This window comes from Dama dama, chromosome 11 (assembly GCF_033118175.1).
Source record: "Dama dama isolate Ldn47 chromosome 11, ASM3311817v1, whole genome shotgun sequence".
NCBI classification, from domain to species: Eukaryota; Metazoa; Chordata; class Mammalia; order Artiodactyla; family Cervidae; genus Dama; species Dama dama.
Window position 1 is genome coordinate 2,344,965 of NC_083691.1, and position 19,493 is coordinate 2,364,457.

The window sequence follows — 19,493 nt, forward strand, 5'->3', positions numbered from 1 at the left end:
ATAGTCCAACTCTCACATCCATACATGACCACTGGAAAAACCATAGCCTTGGCTAGACAGACCTTTGTTGGCAAAGTAATGTCTCTGCTTTTTAATATGCTGTCTAGGTTGGTCATAACTTTCCTTCCAAGTAGTAAGCATCTTTTAATTTCATGGCTGCAGTTACCATCTGCAGTGATTTTGGAGCCCAGAAAATTAAAGTCAGCCACTGTTTCCCCATCTATCTGCCATGGGACTGTTTTCTGAATGTCGAGCTTTAAGCCAACTTTTCACTCTCTTCTTTCACGTTCATCAAGAGGCTCTTTAGTTCTTCACTTTCTGCCATAAGGGTGGTGTCATCTGCATATCTGAGGTTATTGATATTTCTCCTGGCAATCTTGATTCCAGCTTGTGCTTCATCCAGCCCAGCGTTTCTCATGATGTACTCTGCATATAAGTTAAATAAGCAGGGTGACAATATACAGCCTTGACGTACTCCTTTTCCTATTTGGAACCAATCTGTTGTTCCATGTCCAGTTCTAACTGTTGCTTCCTGACCTGCATACAGGTTTCTCAAGAGGCAGGTCAGGTGGTCGGGTATTCCCATCTCTTTCACAATTTTCCACAGTTTATTGTGATCCACACAGTCAAAGGCTTTGGCATTGTCAATAAAGCAGAAATAGATGTTTTTCTGGAACTCTCTTGCTTTCTCAATGATCCGTCGGATGTTGGCAATTTGATCTCTGGTTCCTCTGCCTTTTCTGAATCCAGCTTGAACATCTGGAAGTTCACGGTTCACGTATTGCTGAAGGCTGGCTTGGAGAATTTTAAGCCTTACTTTACTAGTGTGTGAGATGAGTGCAATTGTGCGGTAGTTTGAGCATTCTTTGGCATTGCCTTTCTTAGGGATTGGAATGAAAACTGACCTTTTCCAGTCCTGTGGCCACTGCTGAGTTTTCCATATTTGCTGGCATATTGAGTGCAGCATTTTCACAGCGTCATCTTTCAGGATTTGAAATAGCTCAACTGGAATTCCGTCACCTCCACTAGCTTTGTTCATAGTGATGCTTTCTAAGGCCCACTTGACTTCACATTCCAGGATGTCTGACTCTAGGTGAGTGATCACACCATCGTGATTATCTGGGTTGTGAAGATCTTTTTTGTACAGTTCTGTGTATTCTTGCCACCTCTTCTTAATATCTTCTGCTTCTGTTAGGTCCCTACCATTTCTGTCCTTTATTGTGCCCATCTTTGCATGAAATGTTCCCTTGGTATCTCTAATTTTCTTGAAGAGATCTCTAGTCTTTCCCATTCTGTTGTTTTCCTCTATTTCTTTGCATTGATCTCTGAGGAAGGCTTTCTTATCTCTCCTTGCTATTCTCTGGAACTCTGCATTCAAATGGGTAGATCTTTCCTTTTCTACTTTGTTTTTGGCTTCCCTTCTTTTCACAGCTAAATGTAAGACCTCCTCAGACAGCCATTTTTGCTTTTTTGCATTTCTTTTTCTTGGGGTTGGTCTTGATTCCTGTCTCCTGTACAATATCACGAACCTCCATCCATAGGTCATCAGGCACTCTGTCTATCTGATCTAGTCCCTTAAATCTATTTCTCTCTTCCAGTGTATAATCATAAGGGATTTGATTTAGGTCATACCTGAATGGTTTAGTGGTTTTCTCCACTTTCTTCAATTTCAGTCTGAATTTGGCAATAAGGAGTTCATGATCCGAGCCACAGTCAGCTCCTGGTCTTGTTTTTGCTGACTGTATCACAAAAGCAGCCTCATTAAAAACAGACCACTCCCTGCAGGGCGCAGATCCCACCACGGCCCAAAGTGGGCCGACCGTCAAGCCCCCCAGAGCGGGGATGTCCGCGGTGGCCCTCCTCCCACAGGATGGGGGCAGGCAGGGTCCCCCGAGCCGTGGACACTGGGGAGGCCTCGCCCTGCCCTGCCGCCTGCCTCTCGGAGCCGGAGACGCTGGCTCCAGGCTGCTCGGGTGGTGACGGCCGGGCACAGGAAGGCCTCATCTCTCCCGTGGCTGTTGCTGGACAGGGCCACCTCGTGTGCTGGTCCAGCGGCCGGCACCTCTGGCTGTTCAGGTCTTTGTCCGTACAGTAAGCACTGAGGGAGTGCCAACTGTATGCAGGGCGGGTGCCGTCCTGGGCTGGCCTCCTTGGCAGCACGTGGTCCCTGCAGCCCTGTCGGGGGGCTCTCCACCTACTTGTAAATCTGGAAGCCCAGCCCGGGCTATGGGACTGGCAGGATGGAGGAACTGAAGCCGGTGTCCACAGGGCACATGGAGGTCTGTCCCCACGCTGAGCCCAGGGGCTAAGGGGCAGAGTGGCTCTGAAGTGGGTCCCACTTAGAAGTCCTGGCCGTCCCCCAGGGCAGCTGGACTCTACCCCCTACCGTTCTTACTCTTCAGCTCTCCTAACCCCGCAGGAGCTATCCAGGCAGTGTTGACCGAGTTCAGACCTCGACGGGCCAGTAGACCAGGAAGGCTTCCTGGAGGAAGGGGTACCGCAAGAGAACGGAAGCCACAGAGGGTTTGCTGAGGTGTGACTTAGGAAGCCTACCCCCACCCCCACCAGGCCGGCCTCTGCCTTATTTGGGGCTGGGTCCTGGAGACGCTGGGGGTCAGCTGTGTCTGTTACTTGGGACCCGAGGGCTGGCCGTCTGGGCCCCAGAGTCACCGTGTGTGTGTGCAGCCCAGCGGCCCTCCTGCCGCTGCGGTCTAGACAAGCTGCCCGACGCTCCCTGCCCTCCCAGAACCGGCTGCTGGACGGCCGGTGGGGCAGACCACCCACGCCCTGCCCGCTGAGCAGGCTTGTAGCTCCCCCGGCTCCTGGCTACTGACAGCCCTGAGCTCTGCTCTGCGGGGCTTCCTGTCCTGCCCTCCAGGGATGTCTTGACCTCTTGGCACCTGGGCCAGAGCTGTTTCACTGGCCCTGCCTGCCCTGGGGGCCCAGGGCATCAGTGACCTTGAAACCCAGCACTTCAGGAAGGAAGCGTGTTCATTCTCTGTGCTAGAGTGAGTCCGAGGGGCCTCCCGAGTGCCCACAGAGCAGATGTCCCCTGCCACTCGGCCCTGGCTGGATAGTCAAATCACACAGGCCAGCAGACGCGACACAGACGTGGATGGATTTTTACTTTTAATACCTAGTTAAGGATGAGTCCTTTCAGGACCAAGGCTGTCGCAGCGATTCCGTGGTCTGACTTAACAGTTTCCGCAGGGTGGAGAGGCCGATGTGGAGGAGGTAGGCATTCATTGTGTTGTTTTCAAGAAGAAAGCCGGGACCAGCTGGGCAGTTGCCAAGAGGAGATGTTTGCAGTCTGTCTAATGATGGCCTCTTCAAATCGCTTCCCGGATGCTAACTTCTGGACCCCCTGAGGATAGAGACGAGGCCCCTTGTACATTATTTCCCCCGTGCGCAGCACAGACTTGACACATGGCGACCCTTAAAAAATATTGCTTAAAAAAAAAAATATTACTTAAAATATGAATAAGCCTAACATGTTGGACTTAACTATGAAAAAACTCTGTCATGTTCGTAATATCTGCTCTATTGGTCACCAAACTCTTACTCATCCTATAAAACCCAGCCCAGAGGTCACCTCCTCCAAGAAGCCATCCCCAACCCCAGCAGACTGAAAGAGGTGCCCCTTCTCCAGAAGATGAAAAGTCTGCCGGGATTAGCTTTGTCACAGTGTGATCATTGTTTTCCTGCACTTGGCGTCCCCCAAGCCCCCGAAGTGAGCTCCTCATGAGGGCCACCCCGAGGGGAACAGAGCCTAGAAAAGGCAGATACTTGAGCTGGGCCCAGCACAGAGGACCGTGCCCAGGGGGCTGAACATCTGCTATTGTTATGTTAAGGAGCCAAGCGGTGGTTCCAGGAAATTCAGAGGGTTCCCCTGAGTGCCAGGCCCGGCGCCTGAGACTCACCCCATCGTCTCAGCCTTTAGGACTCTGCAGGGTCCCCCTGAGTGCCAGGCCCAGAGCCTGAGGCTCACCCCATCATCTCAGCCTTCAGGACTCCGCAGGGTCCCCCTGAGTGCCAGGCGCAGCGCCTGAGGCTCACCCCATCATCTCAGCCTTCAGGACTCCGCAGGGTCCCCCTGAGTGCCAGGCGCCTGAGGCTCACCCCATCGTCTCAGCCTTCAGGACTCCGCGGGGTCCCCCTGTGTGCCAGGCTCACCCCATCGTCTCGGCCTTCAGGACTCCGCAGGGTCCCCCTGAGTGCCAGGCTCACCCCATCGTCTCGGCCTTGAGGACTCCGCAGGGTCCCCCTGAGTGCCAGGCCTGGCGCCTGAGGCTCACCCCATCGTCTCAGCCTTCAGGACTCCGCGGGGTCCCCCTGGGTGCCAGGCTCACCCCATCGTCTCGGCCTTCAGGACTCCGCAGGGTCCCCCTGAGTGCCAGGCTCACCACATCGTCTCGGCCTTCAGGACTCCGCAGGGTCTCCCTGAGTGCCAGGCTCACCCCATCGTCTCGGCCTTCAGGACTCCGCAGGGTCCCCCTGAGTGCCAGGCTCACCCCATGGTCTCGGCCTTCAGGACTCTGCAGGGTCCCCCTGAGTGCCAGGCTCACCCCATGGTCTCGGCCTTCAGGACTCCGCAGGGTCCCCCTGAGTGCCAGGCTCACCCCATGGTCTCGGCCTTCAGGACTCTGCAGGGTCCCCCTGAGTGCCAGGCTCACCCCATGGTCTCGGCCTTCAGGACTCCGCAGGGTCCCCCTGAGTGCCAGGCTCACCCCATCGTCTCGGCCTTCAGGACTCCGCAGGGTCCCGCTGAGTGCCAGGCTCACCACATCGTCTCGGCCTTCAGGACTCCGCAGGGTCCCCCTGAGTGCCAGGCTCACCCCATCGTCTCAGCCTTCAGGACTCCGCGGGGTCCCCCTGAGTGCCAGGCTCACCCCATGGTCTCGGCCTTCAGGACTCTGCAGGGTCCCCCTGAGTGCCAGGCTCACCCCATCGTCTCGGCCTTCAGGACTCTGCAGGGTCCCCCTGAGTGCCAGGCTCACCCCATGGTCTCGGCCTTCAGGACTCCGCAGGGTCCCCCTGAGTGCCAGGCTCACCCCATGGTCTCGGCCTTCAGGACTCCGCAGGGTCCCCCTGAGTGCCAGGCTCACCACATGGTCTCGGCCTTCAGGACTCCGCAGGGTCCCCCTGAGTGCCAGGCTCACCCCATCGTCTCGGCCTTCAGGACTCCGCGGGGTCCCCCTGGGTGCCAGGCTCACCCCATCGTCTCGGCCTTCAGGACTCCGCAGGGTCCCCCTGAGTGCCAGGCTCACCCCATCGTCTCGGCCTTCAGGACTCCGCAGGGTCTCCCTGAGTGCCAGGCCTGGCGCCTGAGGCTCACCCCATCGTCTCAGCCTTCAGGACTCCGCGGGGTCCCCCTGGGTGCCAGGCTCACCCCATCGTCTCGGCCTTCAGGACTCCGCGGGGTCCCCCTGAGTGCCAGGCTCACCCCATCGTCTCGGCCTTCAGGACTCCGCAGGGTCCCCCTGAGTGCCAGGCTCACCCCATGGTCTCGGCCTTCAGGACTCCGCAGGGTCCCCCTGAGTGCCAGGCTCACCCCATCGTCTCGGCCTTCAGGACTCCGCAGGGTCCCCCTGAGTGCCAGGCTCACCACATCGTCTCGGCCTTCAGGACTCCGCAGGGTCCCCCTGAGTGCCAGGCTCACCCCATCGTCTCAGCCTTCAGGACTCCGCGGGGTCCCCCTGAGTGCCAGGCTCACCCCATGGTCTCGGCCTTCAGGACTCTGCAGGGTCCCCCTGAGTGCCAGGCTCACCCCATCGTCTCGGCCTTCAGGACTCTGCAGGGTCCCCCTGAGTGCCAGGCTCACCCAATGGTCTCGGCCTTCAGGACTCCGCAGGGTCCCCCTGAGTGCCAGGCTCACCCCATGGTCTCGGCCTTCAGGACTCCGCAGGGTCCCCCTGAGTGCCAGGCTCACCACATGGTCTCGGCCTTCAGGACTCCGCAGGGTCCCCCTGAGTGCCAGGCTCACCCCATCGTCTCGGCCTTCAGGACTCCGCGGGGTCCCCCTGGGTGCCAGGCTCACCCCATCGTCTCGGCCTTGAGGACTCCGCAGGGTCCCCCTGAGTGCCAGGCTCACCCCATCGTCTCGGCCTTCAGGACTCCGCAGGGTCTCCCTGAGTGCCAGGCCTGGCGCCTGAGGCTCACTCCATCGTCTCAGCCTTCAGGACTCCGCGGGGTCCCCCTGGGTGCCAGGCTCACCCCGTCGTCTCGGCCTTCAGGACTCCGCAGGGTCCCCCTGAGTGCCAGGCTCACCCCATCGTCTCGGCCTTCAGGACTCCGCAGGGTCCCCCTGAGTGCCAGGCTCACCACATCGTCTCGGCCTTCAGGACTCCGCAGGGTCCCCCTGAGTGCCAGGCTCACCACATGGTCTCGGCCTTCAGGACTCCGCAGGGTCCCCCTGAGTGCCAGGCTCACCCCATGGTCTCGGCCTTCAGGACTCCGCAGGGTCCCCCTGAGTGCCAGGCTCACCACATTGTCTCGGCCTTCAGGACTCCGCAGGGTCCCTGGTCCTGTCACTGTTTTGTAGTCCAGTTCAGTTCAGTTCAGTTGCTCAGTTGTGTCTACTCTTTGCGACCCCCTGGACTGCACCATGCCAGGCTTCCCTGTCCATCACCAACTCCCAGAGCTTGCTCAGACTCATGTCCAATCGAGTCATTTTGTAGTGGGGCAAGTTACAGCTCAGAGTAGGTAAGTGATTTGCCTGAGGTCACACAGCACTCTTTACACGACCACGGAGGGACTAAAACCCAGAGCCATCTGCTGCTTGGACCGGTCAGGCTCCTGGGCTTCATCCTGTGACCAAGTCTGAATGGTGGGGAGAGTCTCCTGCTGCTTCGAAAGAATCCCTGAGAAAGAGGGGCTTCTGGCAGGAAGCACACAGCTGGGCGAGCCCGGCCCACTCTGGGAATCTCGCAGTCACGGTGGTGCCGTCTAGATGTGCCCCTGAATGGCTCTGCAACCTCAGGGACCATCTTGCCCTCCCTGGGCCCCGCTTTCCCCACCTGTAGGGAGCTCGAGTGTTGGGATGAGGGTCTGCTGAGGGCAGGTGAGGCCTGCCTCCTAGTGTAAGCAGCGCCTTGTCTGTCTGTCTGTCTGTCCCCATGTGTAGCCAGTCCAGCCCACAGCTGGCTTCCCCAGGCCCTCCAAAGCCCACTCTCCTTGCCAGCCCCCCGCCCCCCGACTGGTGTGGATGGAGGTCAGGAGATGCCGGGTTTGGTTTCCTAGTAACAGTTTAGCGGTGGTCGGGGATCTTGCTTCTCAGCGTCAGACGGCCCGGGGCCTGAGCGCACATCACACTGTCATTGTCCTGTTTTATGCACAGCGTAAGCACACAGGCTCGCCGGAGGCAGAGAGCAGAGAGTTTGTTCGCTCTTCTTTGATTTTCCCCACGTGGCGGGGGGAGTGGGGGAAGCTCTTCTAAGCAGCTGACTTTCTGTACCAAAATCAAGGTTGGCAGGCGAGGCTCCTGGGGCGGCAGGGCGGGGGGCCCGGGGTCTCAGCGGGAGGGGAGGTTTCTGCTGTCTCAGGGAGGCAGCAGGCCGGGCTCTAGGCCTCCTGGAGGGTCTCGGGCCATTGTGAGGGCCAGAGTAATTGTCAGGATTTAGCATCTGCCAGTACAGCTGCTGCCGGAGTGAAGGGGGAGAGGGGAGGGGGCTGCCCTGGGACGTGGGCTGGGGCTACAGACGCCCAGTGTCCACGTGGTGTCCAGCTGAAGGGGATGCTGGGATCTCACGGTGGCCTGGGCGCGATCCGGAGGGGTGGGGGCCTCGGCCCCGCCGTGGTCCGGGACTCCTCTGCTCACACGGTCCTCCAAGCTCTCCTGGACAACTGGACAGAGAAGGGCGATCGCTGCAGCCCGCCGAGGACAAATCCGTGCTGACACTCACCTCCCGACTGTCTGGTTGGATGTGTTTCAGGACATCCGATGTCTTTGATGCTGCCGGTGGCTGTTTATTGAGCATGGACCACTGTGCTAAGTACTGTCTCGTTGACCTTCCCCTCCCGCTCGGGGGGTGCTGGGCCGCGGCCGTTAGTGAGCACCTGCTGTGTGCTGGTCCCGTGCTGGTCAGCTCCGTTTAGGCCGATCCTTCCAGCGACGCTACCAGGGGCTCTGCCTCATCCCCTGTTTGCAGGTGGGGAAACTGAGGCCTAGGTTCTCTTCCCCAGAGCTGCAGAGCCCTGCCCAGGGCTGAGAGTCCATCTCGGACTTGCCTGACTGCTTCCCCACGGGGGGGCTGCTTTCGGGAGAGTCAGGATCCCACGACGAGAGCCTGAGCCGAAGGAGAAGGGGACGCGCCACCCCTGCGGTCCAGTGTTGCCCGAGCGTGGTCATGTACACCGACCCCTGTAGCATGGTGGGGACGCGCAGTTTCTCCGTGAAGCCCAGCCTCTGATAGCTGGGAACTTCAAGACGAGGCTCTGTGGGTCCGTGTGATGCTGAGGAAAGACTCAGGCTGGAACTGAGACGGCCTGACGTGATAGAACTCGGCCTGAGTGATTGAGAGTTCCTTTCGGGTTTTTCTCAGGGCCTTGAGTTCCTTTTCCAGGACCATAGGAGGTGGGACTGGAGTTTAGGTCCAGTGCACCGGGCCCTGATGGGGGTTCAGACTCCTGGCCTCTGCCCTGCGGGATGGTTTGTTGGGGCCATGGGGTCCCGCTGAGCTCCGAGGGCCAGGCCGTAACTGGGTGGATCCAGCTCACATTGCAGGGGAACAGAGACCAGGATCCTCGCCTTGTTGGAGGCCCCTCCAGGTCACCGCTCCGCACCCCAGGACCCTTCAGACCCCCGGGGGACCTCGTGTTGCACCCCTCCCCCCTCCTGACCCCACACCTGTCATTGCCTTTTTCTCCCTTCAGCCCCCGTGGCCGTCAGATGCACTGGGCCGGCTGGGCCCAGCAGTAACTCATCTGTGTTAGCAGATGCCCAAGACGTGTAATGTATCTGCCCCCGCCTGCTCAGGAGACTCACACTCAGAGGCGATGCCTCAGCTAATAATCAGCGGGGCAGTGGTGGAATTTGCATGCAGTGTTGGCCAAAGGGACAGAGCTGTTGGAGACCAGAGCTTGTCACCTCACGCAAGTGACCCTCCTCCAGGTTAGACGGGTCTGCATCTCAGACGTAACTGCTGCCCTGTTGGTCTCCCCACCTGGACTGTGAGGCCCACGGACAGTTTGTCAGTTGGTGCCTCTGTGTCCCCTGGATTCCGGAAGTCACCTACCAGTGCAGACTTGGTCTTAGGAGAAGTGTAGATTAAAACAATCGAATCTGATCATCTTTTCATCTTAATTGCCAGGTTGAACAAATATATGTAGTTTTACCTTTATGACTTTGTTTTCGCTTTTTAAAAAAACTCACTTCTTAAAAAAAAAAAAAAAAAAAAAACTCACTTCTTTGCTGTTTCTTTTATTTCCTCCTCTTCTGGAACATGGAACATGCATGAAATGAAACTTCAGTGCTACTATTTTATAATTTCGTGTAATATGCCTGAACCTATATTTTTTAGTGCTCATCGACCTGAGTTAAATAATGACTGGCAGTATCTTCATAATTGAAAAGACCTATAAATGCAGAGAGCAGGCTTATGAGTGTGCTCATGGCTCGATAATGAGGCCCTGTGGACGGGGGTAAAGTTAGGCCATTAAAGGTGTGAAGATGACCGTTCACCACTCAAGCTTGTTTGTTTTTAGCTGGAGTTGAGCTGACTTACAATGTCGCGTTAGTTTCAGGGGCGAAGCACTGCGCTTCAGTTATGCATGCATGCGCCTGTGTTTTTTCAGACTCTTTTCCCTTATAGGTTATTGTAATACTGAGCAGAGTTCCCTGAGCTGTAGAGTAGGTCTTAGTTGTTTACTTTATATATAGTGTGCGTATCTCTTAATCCCAAACGCCTGATTTATCCGTCCCTCCCCCAAGTTTTCAACAGGTTCTGGATGACAGACATTTTGCAGAATGCAGAGAAGTGCCCGTGTCTGCATTTTTGAGATTTTTCTGTCCCGAGTTCAGATGCCGGAACACAGCTCTCCGTCTGGTGTCTCTGGCAGCCTATTTTTAACCTCAGTGCCCTGAGTGAATCAGAAGAGATGAATGTGGTGCGTGAAAATTGATCCTGTCTGAATGGCTGTTCCTCATCCGTATTGATTTCGAGAAGGAAGAGCAGCGGGTTCACGGTGATGACCCGTGTTGGGGACCACGGAGGGTGTGCTCCCGGGCCTCAGTCTCGTGGTTCTGTTCCTTCTCTGGGTACAGAGGAGGGGGCACGGGACGGCATCATCTCACGCTTACCTGGAAGAACCTGCTGTTTCTTCAGGAGCTGCTCACTGTGGTTGGGATCGAGAGCTCGTAGTCCTTTACCTGAGGGAACCCCCAACCCACTGGCGTGAGGTGTCAGAGGAAAGAAATTGAGGGTGTAGAACAGTCAGAAAGTTGGGTGGGGAATGCTGGAAGGGAGGAGCCCACAGACTCAAACCTGCTGATAGAATCCACCTAAGTCCTGGGCTGACCATTAAACCTCACATACACAGGAGACGCCCTAAGATTTCCAGCAAGAAATGCAGCAGCTGGAATCTGAATTTAGCAGTCATTTCAGCTGCTGCCCATGGCAGGGAAGATAGAGTTTGAAGTTTGAGTCCAGCCAACCAAGTGAACCGTCAGAACAAATATTACTCTTCGAAAGAAATAGTGGATCCAGAATGTCCGTTAATGAACCATTCGTAGTGTCCGGCGTCCAATGAAAAATCATCAAACCAACAAAGAAACAGGTATAAGTGAGTCATACTGAAGGAAAAAAACAATGTCAAGGGGAATCACTGTTGAGATGACTTAGATGTCACAATTAGCACTTTTATTATTTTGATTTTAGGGCTTTGAGGAAAATGTGTCAAGTGAATGAACAGATGGGGAGCCTCGGTAGAGAAATAGAAACTATAAAAAAGGACCGAACGGAAATTCTAGAACCGGAAAGCATGGTAACTTAAATGAATAGTCACTGGATCAGTTTAACAGAAGACTGCAGATGGCAGAGGAAAGAGTCATTGAACTTGAAGATAGTTTAATGGAAGGCATACACTCTAAGTAGCAGAGAGAAAAGAAGACTGAAAAATATGAACAGAACCTCAGACATGTGGGACAATATCAAGTGTCTTAACAGGTATAATTGGAATCCCAGAAGGAGAAGAAAAAACAAATAAGGCAGGAAAAAAAAATTTAAAAAACAGTAGCCTCGAGCTTCCTAAATTCAAAACCTCTATGGTAAACTACAAAATGTTGCTGAGAGACAATCAAAGACCTAAATAAATGAAAGTATAACTCTGTTCATGGATTGGAAGATGATATTGTTAAGATGTCAGTTTTCCCCAGATTAGACTATAGATTTACTACAGTTCCTATTATAATTCAAGCAGATTTTTTTTTAATTGACAAAGCTATTGTAAAGCTGATACAGAAATACAGAGGACTTCAGGGTGGTCTAAACAGTCCTATAAAAGAACAAAGCTAGGGCTTCCCTGGTGGCTTGGTGGTTAAGGAACCCACCTGCCAATGCAGGAGGCATGGGTTTGACCCCTGATCCAGGAGGATCCCACATGCCGCAGAGCAACTCAGCCGGGAGCCGTAACTACTGCGCCTGCGTTCTGGAGCCGGGAGCCGCGGCTACTGCGCCTGCGTTCTGGAGCCCGGGAGCCGCGGCTACTGCGCCTGCGTTCTGGAGCCCGGGAGCCGCGGCTACTGCGCCTGCGTTCTGGAGCCGGGAGCCGCGGCTACTGCGCCTGCGTTCTGGAGCCGGGAGCCGCGGCTACTGCGCCTGCGTTCTGGAGCCGGGAGCCGCGGCTACTGCGCCTGCGTTCTGGAGCCGGGAGCCGCGGCTACTGCGCCTGCGTTCTGGAGCCCGGGAGCCGCGGCTACTGCGCCTGCGTTCTGGAGCCGGGAGCCGCGGCTACTGCGCCTGCGTTCTGGAGCCCGGGAGCCGCGGCTACTGCGCCTGCGTTCTGGAGCCCGGGAGCCGCGGCTACTGCGCCTGCGTTCTGGAGCCCGGGAGCCGCGGCTACTGCGCCTGCGTTCTGGAGCCCGGGAGCCGCGGCTACTGCGCCTGCGTTCTAGAGCCCAGGAGCTGCAGCTAGCAATGCCCGCTGCCCTAAGGCCGGTGCCCGGCAACAAGAGAAGCCGCCACAGTGAGAAGCCCACACACCACAGTGAAGCCTGGCCCCTGCTTGCTGCAGCTGGAAAAAGCCTGTGCTGCAGCGAAGACCCAGTGCAACCAAAAATGAATACATAAAATCATTTGTAAAATGGTTAAGGAAGGAACAAAGCTGGAGAATTTACACGACCCGATTTTGAGACTCTGTAAAGCTAAATTACGGCCGAGTGGTACTGGCATAGTGATAGCTGAATATATTGACAGGCTAGAATGGGGCATTCTAGAACAGACCCACACATATGTAGTCACCTGGTTTTTGTCAGAGGGATCCAAGCAATCCAGTGGGGAAAAGAAAGTTTTCAACAGATTGTTCTGAAACATCTGGCTATCCACACAGGGATGGGAAAATGAACTTCAATCCCTACCTCACACCATACAAAGATATCCAGTTGAGATGGATCAGAGACCTAAACATAAACAACACTGAAACCATATGGATCTTAGAAGAAGATATAGGAGAAAACCCTTTGCAACCTGGAAGAAAGCAGAGATTCTTACATGAGGCACAAAGGCTTCTTAGATGTGATACAGGATAGAGTCAGGGCACCATGGAAGAAAAACTCGATAAATTAAGTTTCATTAAAATAAAAAATGGATGTTTATCAAAAGACACCATGAAGAAAACAAGTAGCCATGCCAGAGATTGGGGGGAAATTTTTCTAAAAATATATCTGACCAAGGACTTGTATCCATCATATATAAAGAGCTCCTAGAATTCAATAAGAAGATGGTAACTAACTTTTAGAAATGGACAGAAGTCTTCAGCAAGCCTTTTACATAGGAAGATACACAAATGTCCATAAGTACATGGAAAAATTGTCAACATCATTAATCATTGCAGGAATGCAAAATAAAGCCACACTTCTATCTCACTACTTACACACTCTAGTGGCTAAAATTTAAAAGGCTGGAACTTGCCAGAGCTGGGAGAACTGGAGTTAACTGTCACTCATGCACACTTCTGCTGGTGGCGTAAATGCTGCAGCTGCTCGCTTTGGGAAAATGCTTGGCAGTTACTGATGAAGTTAAATGTGCTCACCTCCCCTTTGATCCAACAATTCCACTCCTTGTGGAATTTCATTTCCAAAGGAAATGGGAGCATATGTCCACCAAGAAAAAGGCAAATGCTCATAGCAGCTTTTATTTACGGCAACCAGAACTTGGAAGCCACCCAAATGTTCATCAAAAGGAGAATGGATGTCAAATTGTGGCACATTCGTGCAGCGGATTGAGACTCGGCAATAAAAACGGATGAACTGCTGATGGAGGCAGCAGCCTGGATCTCAGGGCCATGATGCTGAGGAAGGGAAGCCGGGCCCAGAAGTGGACGTGACACACGATGCTGTTGATGGGACGTTCAGAGCAGCCGAAGAGAAGGCCTACGGTGAAGAACAGTCAGAGGGGTGATGAGGGGAGGGGATAATCAGGAAGGGGAGGAACTTTTAGAGGAGATGAGAATGTTCTTTAATGTCATGGGGTTTGGGTCCCCTCATCAAAATGGTATAGCTCAGGCACATCTCGCTACATGCATGCCTGCTCAGCTGTGTCCAACTCTGCGACCCCGTGGACTGTAGGCCCCTCTGTCCATGGGATTCTCCAGGCAAGAGTACTGGAGTCGGTTGCCATTTCCTTCTCCAGGGATCTTCCCGACCCAGGGATCGAACCCACGTCTCCTGCATCTCACGCAGTGGCAGGCAGATTCTTTACCACTGAGCCACCTGGGAAGCCCACAATCTCAATCTGCGCAAACTCTAAAAATGGTGGGAAGCCTGTGTTATGGCATCCCACCCTGCACTCGACGTGCAGAGGTCCCCTGCGGAGGTCGGCGCATGCCTAGTTAGGTGGGTGGGGCCAGAGAAGAGGGTGGCAGAGCAGGGGCTTGTCCCTCAGCACCTTTTCTAGGACCCCATGGTCCACACGGCGTCCAGGCATCTTTCAAGTCCCGCCTGTCCTGGAAGCTTCGGAGCCTCCAGCCTTCGCTTTCCTCTCCCTCCGGATGATGCCGCGGCTCTGGCTGGGGGTCCTAACAGGGCAGGTGTCCGCCTCGCCCTGAGATGGACAGACCTCCTGTTCCGTTTCTCTGAGTACCCGCAGTGCCGCGTCATCAGGGCCTCAGCCAGTGAAGCATGCCGGCCAGCCCAGCTGACCGGGAGGCCACAGAACAGGAGCAGGGCATTCGTGAGGCATGCGGCCAGTTCCCTGCCCGTACGCTGGGCTTTCCCATCTGCCTGACGGACAGCGTTGGGCTCAGGTGCATCTTGAGCCCTGATTTGGGTTGACTGGTGGTGGGTGCTTCCCTGGGGGGGGGGGGTCTTTGCTGAGAACAATTCTGAGTGGCTTGGGGTAGAGTCCTGGGGTCAATGAGGATGTTCCCCCAAATGTGGGATGATAAAGGGGGCTCTTCTTGGGCTGGCAGATGACTGCCCCTGCACCCGCCGACCCCATGGACCCTTTCCAGGTTGACATTCAGTCATTTTGATTCATTTCATCGGCTTTTGGGATGTTTAACCATCACGATCCTCCTCACCCACCTGCTTGCCTTCCACTGGCCCGTCGGAGCAGAGCGGATGTCTGTCTACAGATGGCAGGATTGGGAGCGTGCCTGCCTCCCCTCTGTTCCACGCCGTCAGGATTCCAGACAGTGCTTTTGTCATCAGCCTCGCTCTGCTGACGACGGAAACCCCGGGGTGTCTGGCACCCTTAGGAAAGAACCCCTGCGGGTCCCTGCCTGCACCGCGGCGGCCGGGGCTGCAGGAGCTGCTTCCTGGAGGGGCAGGGGGTGATCCATGTGAACGCAAGTGACCGTTCCCAAGGCCACCTCGGGGGACAGACACCCTCCTCTGCCTTCTCGTTGGTTCTGACGGGAGCTGGGGGGCTCTGTCATCGTCTGGGTGCTGACTTGCACCCCGGTTCTCAGGACTGCCGACGTAAAGACACGCAGCTTGCTGTGGGGGGTGGGGGGCGTGCGGGAGAGGTCAGGAAGGACAGGGCTGGCCGAGCTCGCCCCCGCCGCCCCCTGCCACCCCCCACCCCTCCCCGTAGCCATCACGGAGCCTCAACGTGTGACCCTAATCTGAGAAATGGTGCAAGCGCTCCCCGTCCCCCAGGCGGCATTGAGTTGAAAAGCATATGTGTGTGTTAACTCGAGTGCCCGCGTGTGCTTTGACATCCTGCCCGGCCCCTCCATGGGTAGGTGGCTGCTCATGTAAGTGTTAGGGGGGGTCTGTTAGCTGGCGAAGCACCGTGCAATCTGGCCGTGTTCTCTGCCCATCTTCTGCTTCCTCGCACCTGGAGAGGTTGTGAAACACCAGGGGAGGCCCCCAGAGCAGTCGCATCCCGTCCCGCCCCCGTCCATCAGCTCCGGGGGGGGTCTCACCAGGATGGGTGCTGGCTGCCCCCACCCCCGCAGACGGAGGGACGTCCCACGCGTCTGCTCACTGCCCCATCGCAGTGAGTTGGGGTGGCATCCAGGGCTCGGGGGAGACCAGGCCCCTCTGGCTGCTGAGGTCTTCCCTAGAACGGCACAGCCTCCTCTCCGCTAGGTTTGCAGGGAGCTTTCTCCCCCGCCCACCCTCGCCTCTAGAATGGCAGCTAATATTCAAGAGCTTGGTTTGGGACGTGGCCAGAAACCCATTCATACGAGCGGCTGGTATTGTTTCTCCTCTCTCCTCACCCCCTTCCGCTGATTCGGGCAGCGGTCCACCTCATTCTGATGCCTTTCGGAGGAGAACTTGGCCAGCCCGCCTTCAGCCTGACTGGGTGGGCTCTCCCCGCAGAGAGGCGTGCGGGAGGCTGACGTGGGCCTCTCTCATGCGCTGGCCTGCTGAGACCCCGAGGACAGACCCCTCAGCAGGCTAAAGAGCTGGCCACCCCGGGCCCAGCGGGGCCCCAGGCCAGAGTGACCCCTGGGGTCAGGGGTGGGCTGTGTGTGCCAGGCTTGTGGGAACTGTTGGACGGTCCCATTGGCTCATTTGCTGATTTGGTGAAAATTTGTTGAGCACCTACCTTGTATCAGGCGTGGAGATCAGAAGGGATTACAAAGTTAGGTTTCATCTAGGGGTGAGACAGACTTACCCACAGGCATGCATGGAATAACGGGAGGTGCCGTGAGAGGAGAGGCCTCCGTATAAGAGCTTTGGGGAGAGTCCGAGATGGCAGACTAGGTGGAGGTCCCGGAAGACCTCTTGGAGGAGGTGTCTCCTGACTTGATTCTTGCAGACCAGAGGGGATAACTTGTTGGTCAAGCTCATGAGCGGAAACAAACGCTTACTGAATCATAAATCAAGCGATAACTGCTTCTATGCAGGCTCAGTCACTTCAGTCATGTCCAACTCTGCGGCCCCATGCGCTGTAGCCCACTGGGCTCCTCTGTCCATGGGATTCTCCAGGCAGAATACTGGAGTGGGTTGCCAGGCCCTCCTCCAGGGGACCTTCCCAACCCCTGGATCAAACCTGGATTTCCTGCACTGCAGGCGATTCTTTACCGCCGAGCCACCGGGGAAGGCCGGTAACTTCCTTTCTCGTTTGGAAAGGCGCATTGCAAGCTCCGCGTCCCTCTCTGCTCGGCTCCGTGACCTTCTGGCAGGGAAGATGTCCGTGAACCTGCGACTTCTGCACTTTGACCTTCACACTTGGACCTCAGGGGCTGGGGAGCCTCTGGGCTGAGCCGAGAGCGCGTGGGGCTCCAGGTCCAAGGTGTGGGCACAGGGAGGGCATTTTTGGTCCCCAGAGCTGGGCACCACCTGTTGAGGCAGCATCTTGTCCCCAGCCTCCCGTCGGGTATCCCTGGCACTTACTAAACAACTGGGATGGGTGTGCTTTATTGTGGTGGGAGACCTTCCAGAAGGGCAGCAGGCCGAGTCCGAGGCTGCCTGGATTGAAATCCCAGAAGCCTCAGAAGGCAGGTGCCGCACCCCGTCCCTGGACCGGGAGATGGAGGCTGAGAGGGAGGGGCTCTCAGCGGCCCCGAACGCCTCTCCTCTCCAAGAGGCCCCCGTGGGCCGGCGCTCCTGGTGGCCGTGGCTTCAGCCCCCAGCCCTGACCCCCTCTAACCCCCCACAGTGAGCACGGCGTGGGAGAGGACATCTATGACTGCGTCCCGTGCGAGGATGACGGGGACGACATCTACGAGGACATCATCAAGGTGGAGGTGCAGCAGCCCATGGTGAGCCCCGCCCGCCCCGCCGTGCAGCCTCCGTGCCACCCCGCGGCTGAGCCACCGAGAGGGGCCCTGGTCCTTCCCAGCGCCTCGGGGTTTCTTCCCAGGCCAGCCGGCCAGGCGCCCCTTCTCACCCGTGAACTGTTCCTGGGAGACTGGGAGGTGCCACCCACGCCGTCCCACCTTCCCCCGGGCGCGCTGCCGTGGAATTCTGCCCCGGAAGGCATGCAGGACCCTGAGTCCCTCCTGCCCGAGGAGCCTCGGGCGGAGACTCAGCGCTGACCTCAAGCAGCTGGACCCCCTGCCCCACCCCCATGCAGAGGCACGAGGCGCCGTGGGCTCAGTCAGCCGTGGCCGGCCGGGTGCCTTCCTGCACAGGGGTGTTCATTTCCAGCTGTCGGCAGTCACCTCTCTGACACCTGTTTGTGCAGCTGCTTTGCTGGGGAGGTGGTCCTGCTGGGATGGGAGTTGGGGACCCGGTGGGGTGGACCCCAACTGCCTCGCACCCCCAGACTCCTGGGGGTGGGCGAGATGCCCCTTGTCAACTCTAGAGGCTCTTGTTGCCATTTGCTTTCACCAAAGAAATGCGGGGAATTTCTCCAGAAGCAAGTTTTGGTGTTTTCCTTCAGTGTGGGAGTGACCGCCTGGTGGTGCATAAACTAAGGACTTTCAGAGGCCTTTCCTTCTGCAGGGAGGTGCTGAGATGCTGGGCAGTCAGCTCACAGCCGCAAACTCCAGAAGAGGTGTCTCATTTTGCCCCTTGAGGGTCTGAAGGTGGATTTCCTTCCCCACGATCACCAGGAATCTTGCTCTGTGGATCTGTGGTGGGTCTGTGACCCCAGGTCTGCCCCTCCCCGCAGACAGTCCTGCTCCTGAACCTCCCAGGGACGTGGGCTCCGGGGGCTGGAAGTCTCTCCTTCGCCTCCCTGGAGCTGGTCTGAGAGGCTGGCCCGCCTCCCGCGTTTGGCAGCAAGCTGAGACTGGGGCCCACTCACTCCCCAGGCTTTGGAAGCTGGGTGTTCTGAGGGTCAGGGAAGGTCATGTGTGTGCAGTGGCTGGTGTGGTTATCTAGGGGCACCCCCCCCCAACCCCAGCTGGCTCCCGAGAGAACCCATCTGCGCCTGGCCTGCAGAAACCCCAGGACGCACTGCTGTCCCTGGTCCTGAAGGGACTTACAGGACCCCGGGCACCTGCAGGGCTGGGGGGGTGCCCGCCTGTGTCCTGGGGACAGGCTGGCGTCCCACCTGCCAAGCGATGCTTAGCTTCCCAAGGCTTGGCGCTGGGCTCACAGCTGTCCACCAGGCAGGGCGGGCCTCCTGTCACATGCCAGGTCCTCAGAGATAAAGCAGCTGGCTTTATTTCCTTCCCCATCATGTCTGGAGCTATCTGAACAGTCTGAGTGTAAGATACGGTGGATAGTGATGTTTCTAAAGGAAGATAAAGCCAGGGCATGGCAGGTGCCACTCAGAGCCTGGCCCCGGATGGGGGGAAGGTGTCACCTGCTCAGTCCCAGTCTGTCCTATCCCAGTCTGTCCCTATCCCAGTCTGACCCCATCCCAGTCTGTCCTATCCCAGTCTGTCCTATCCCACTCTGACCCCTATCCCAGTCTGACCCCTATCCCAGTCTGTCCTATCCCAGTCTGTCCTATCCCAGTCTGACCCCTGTCCCAGTCTGTCCTATCCCAGTCTGTCCTGTCCCAGTCTGTCCTATCCCAGTCTGTCCTATCCCAGTCTGACCTATACCAGTCTGTCCTATCCCAGTCTGACCTATACCAGTCTGTCCTATCCCAGTCTGTCCTATCCCAGTCTGACCCCTATCCCAGTCTGTCCTATCCCAGTCTGTCCTATCCCAGTCTGACCCCTGTCCCAGTCTGTCCTATCCCAGTCTGTCCTGTCCCAGTCTGTCCTATCCCAGTCTGTCCTATCCCACTCTGACCCCTATCCCAGTCTGACCCCTATCCCAGTCTGTCCTATCCCAGTCTGTCCTATCCCAGTCTGTCCTATCCCAGTCTGACCCCTGTCCCAGTCTGTCCTATCCCAGTCTGTCCTGTCCCAGTCTGTCCTATCCCAGTCTGACCTATACCAGTCTGTCCTATCCCAGTCTGACCTATACCAGTCTGTCCTATCCC

General features: G+C 56.6%; 1 protein-coding gene across 7 annotated transcripts in view; it reads left to right on the forward strand.

Moving 5' to 3' along the window:
- Window positions 1–19,493, forward strand: part of VAV2 (vav guanine nucleotide exchange factor 2) — a 183,150-nt gene that overhangs the window by 123,335 nt on the left and 40,322 nt on the right. For all 7 annotated transcript variants that reach the window (XM_061154210.1, XM_061154211.1, XM_061154213.1 and 4 more), the window contains exon 5: window positions 17,268–17,370. In XM_061154210.1, coding sequence (XP_061010193.1) covers window positions 17,268–17,370 — 103 coding nt within the window. The remainder of the gene's footprint in view (window positions 1–17,267; window positions 17,371–19,493) is intronic.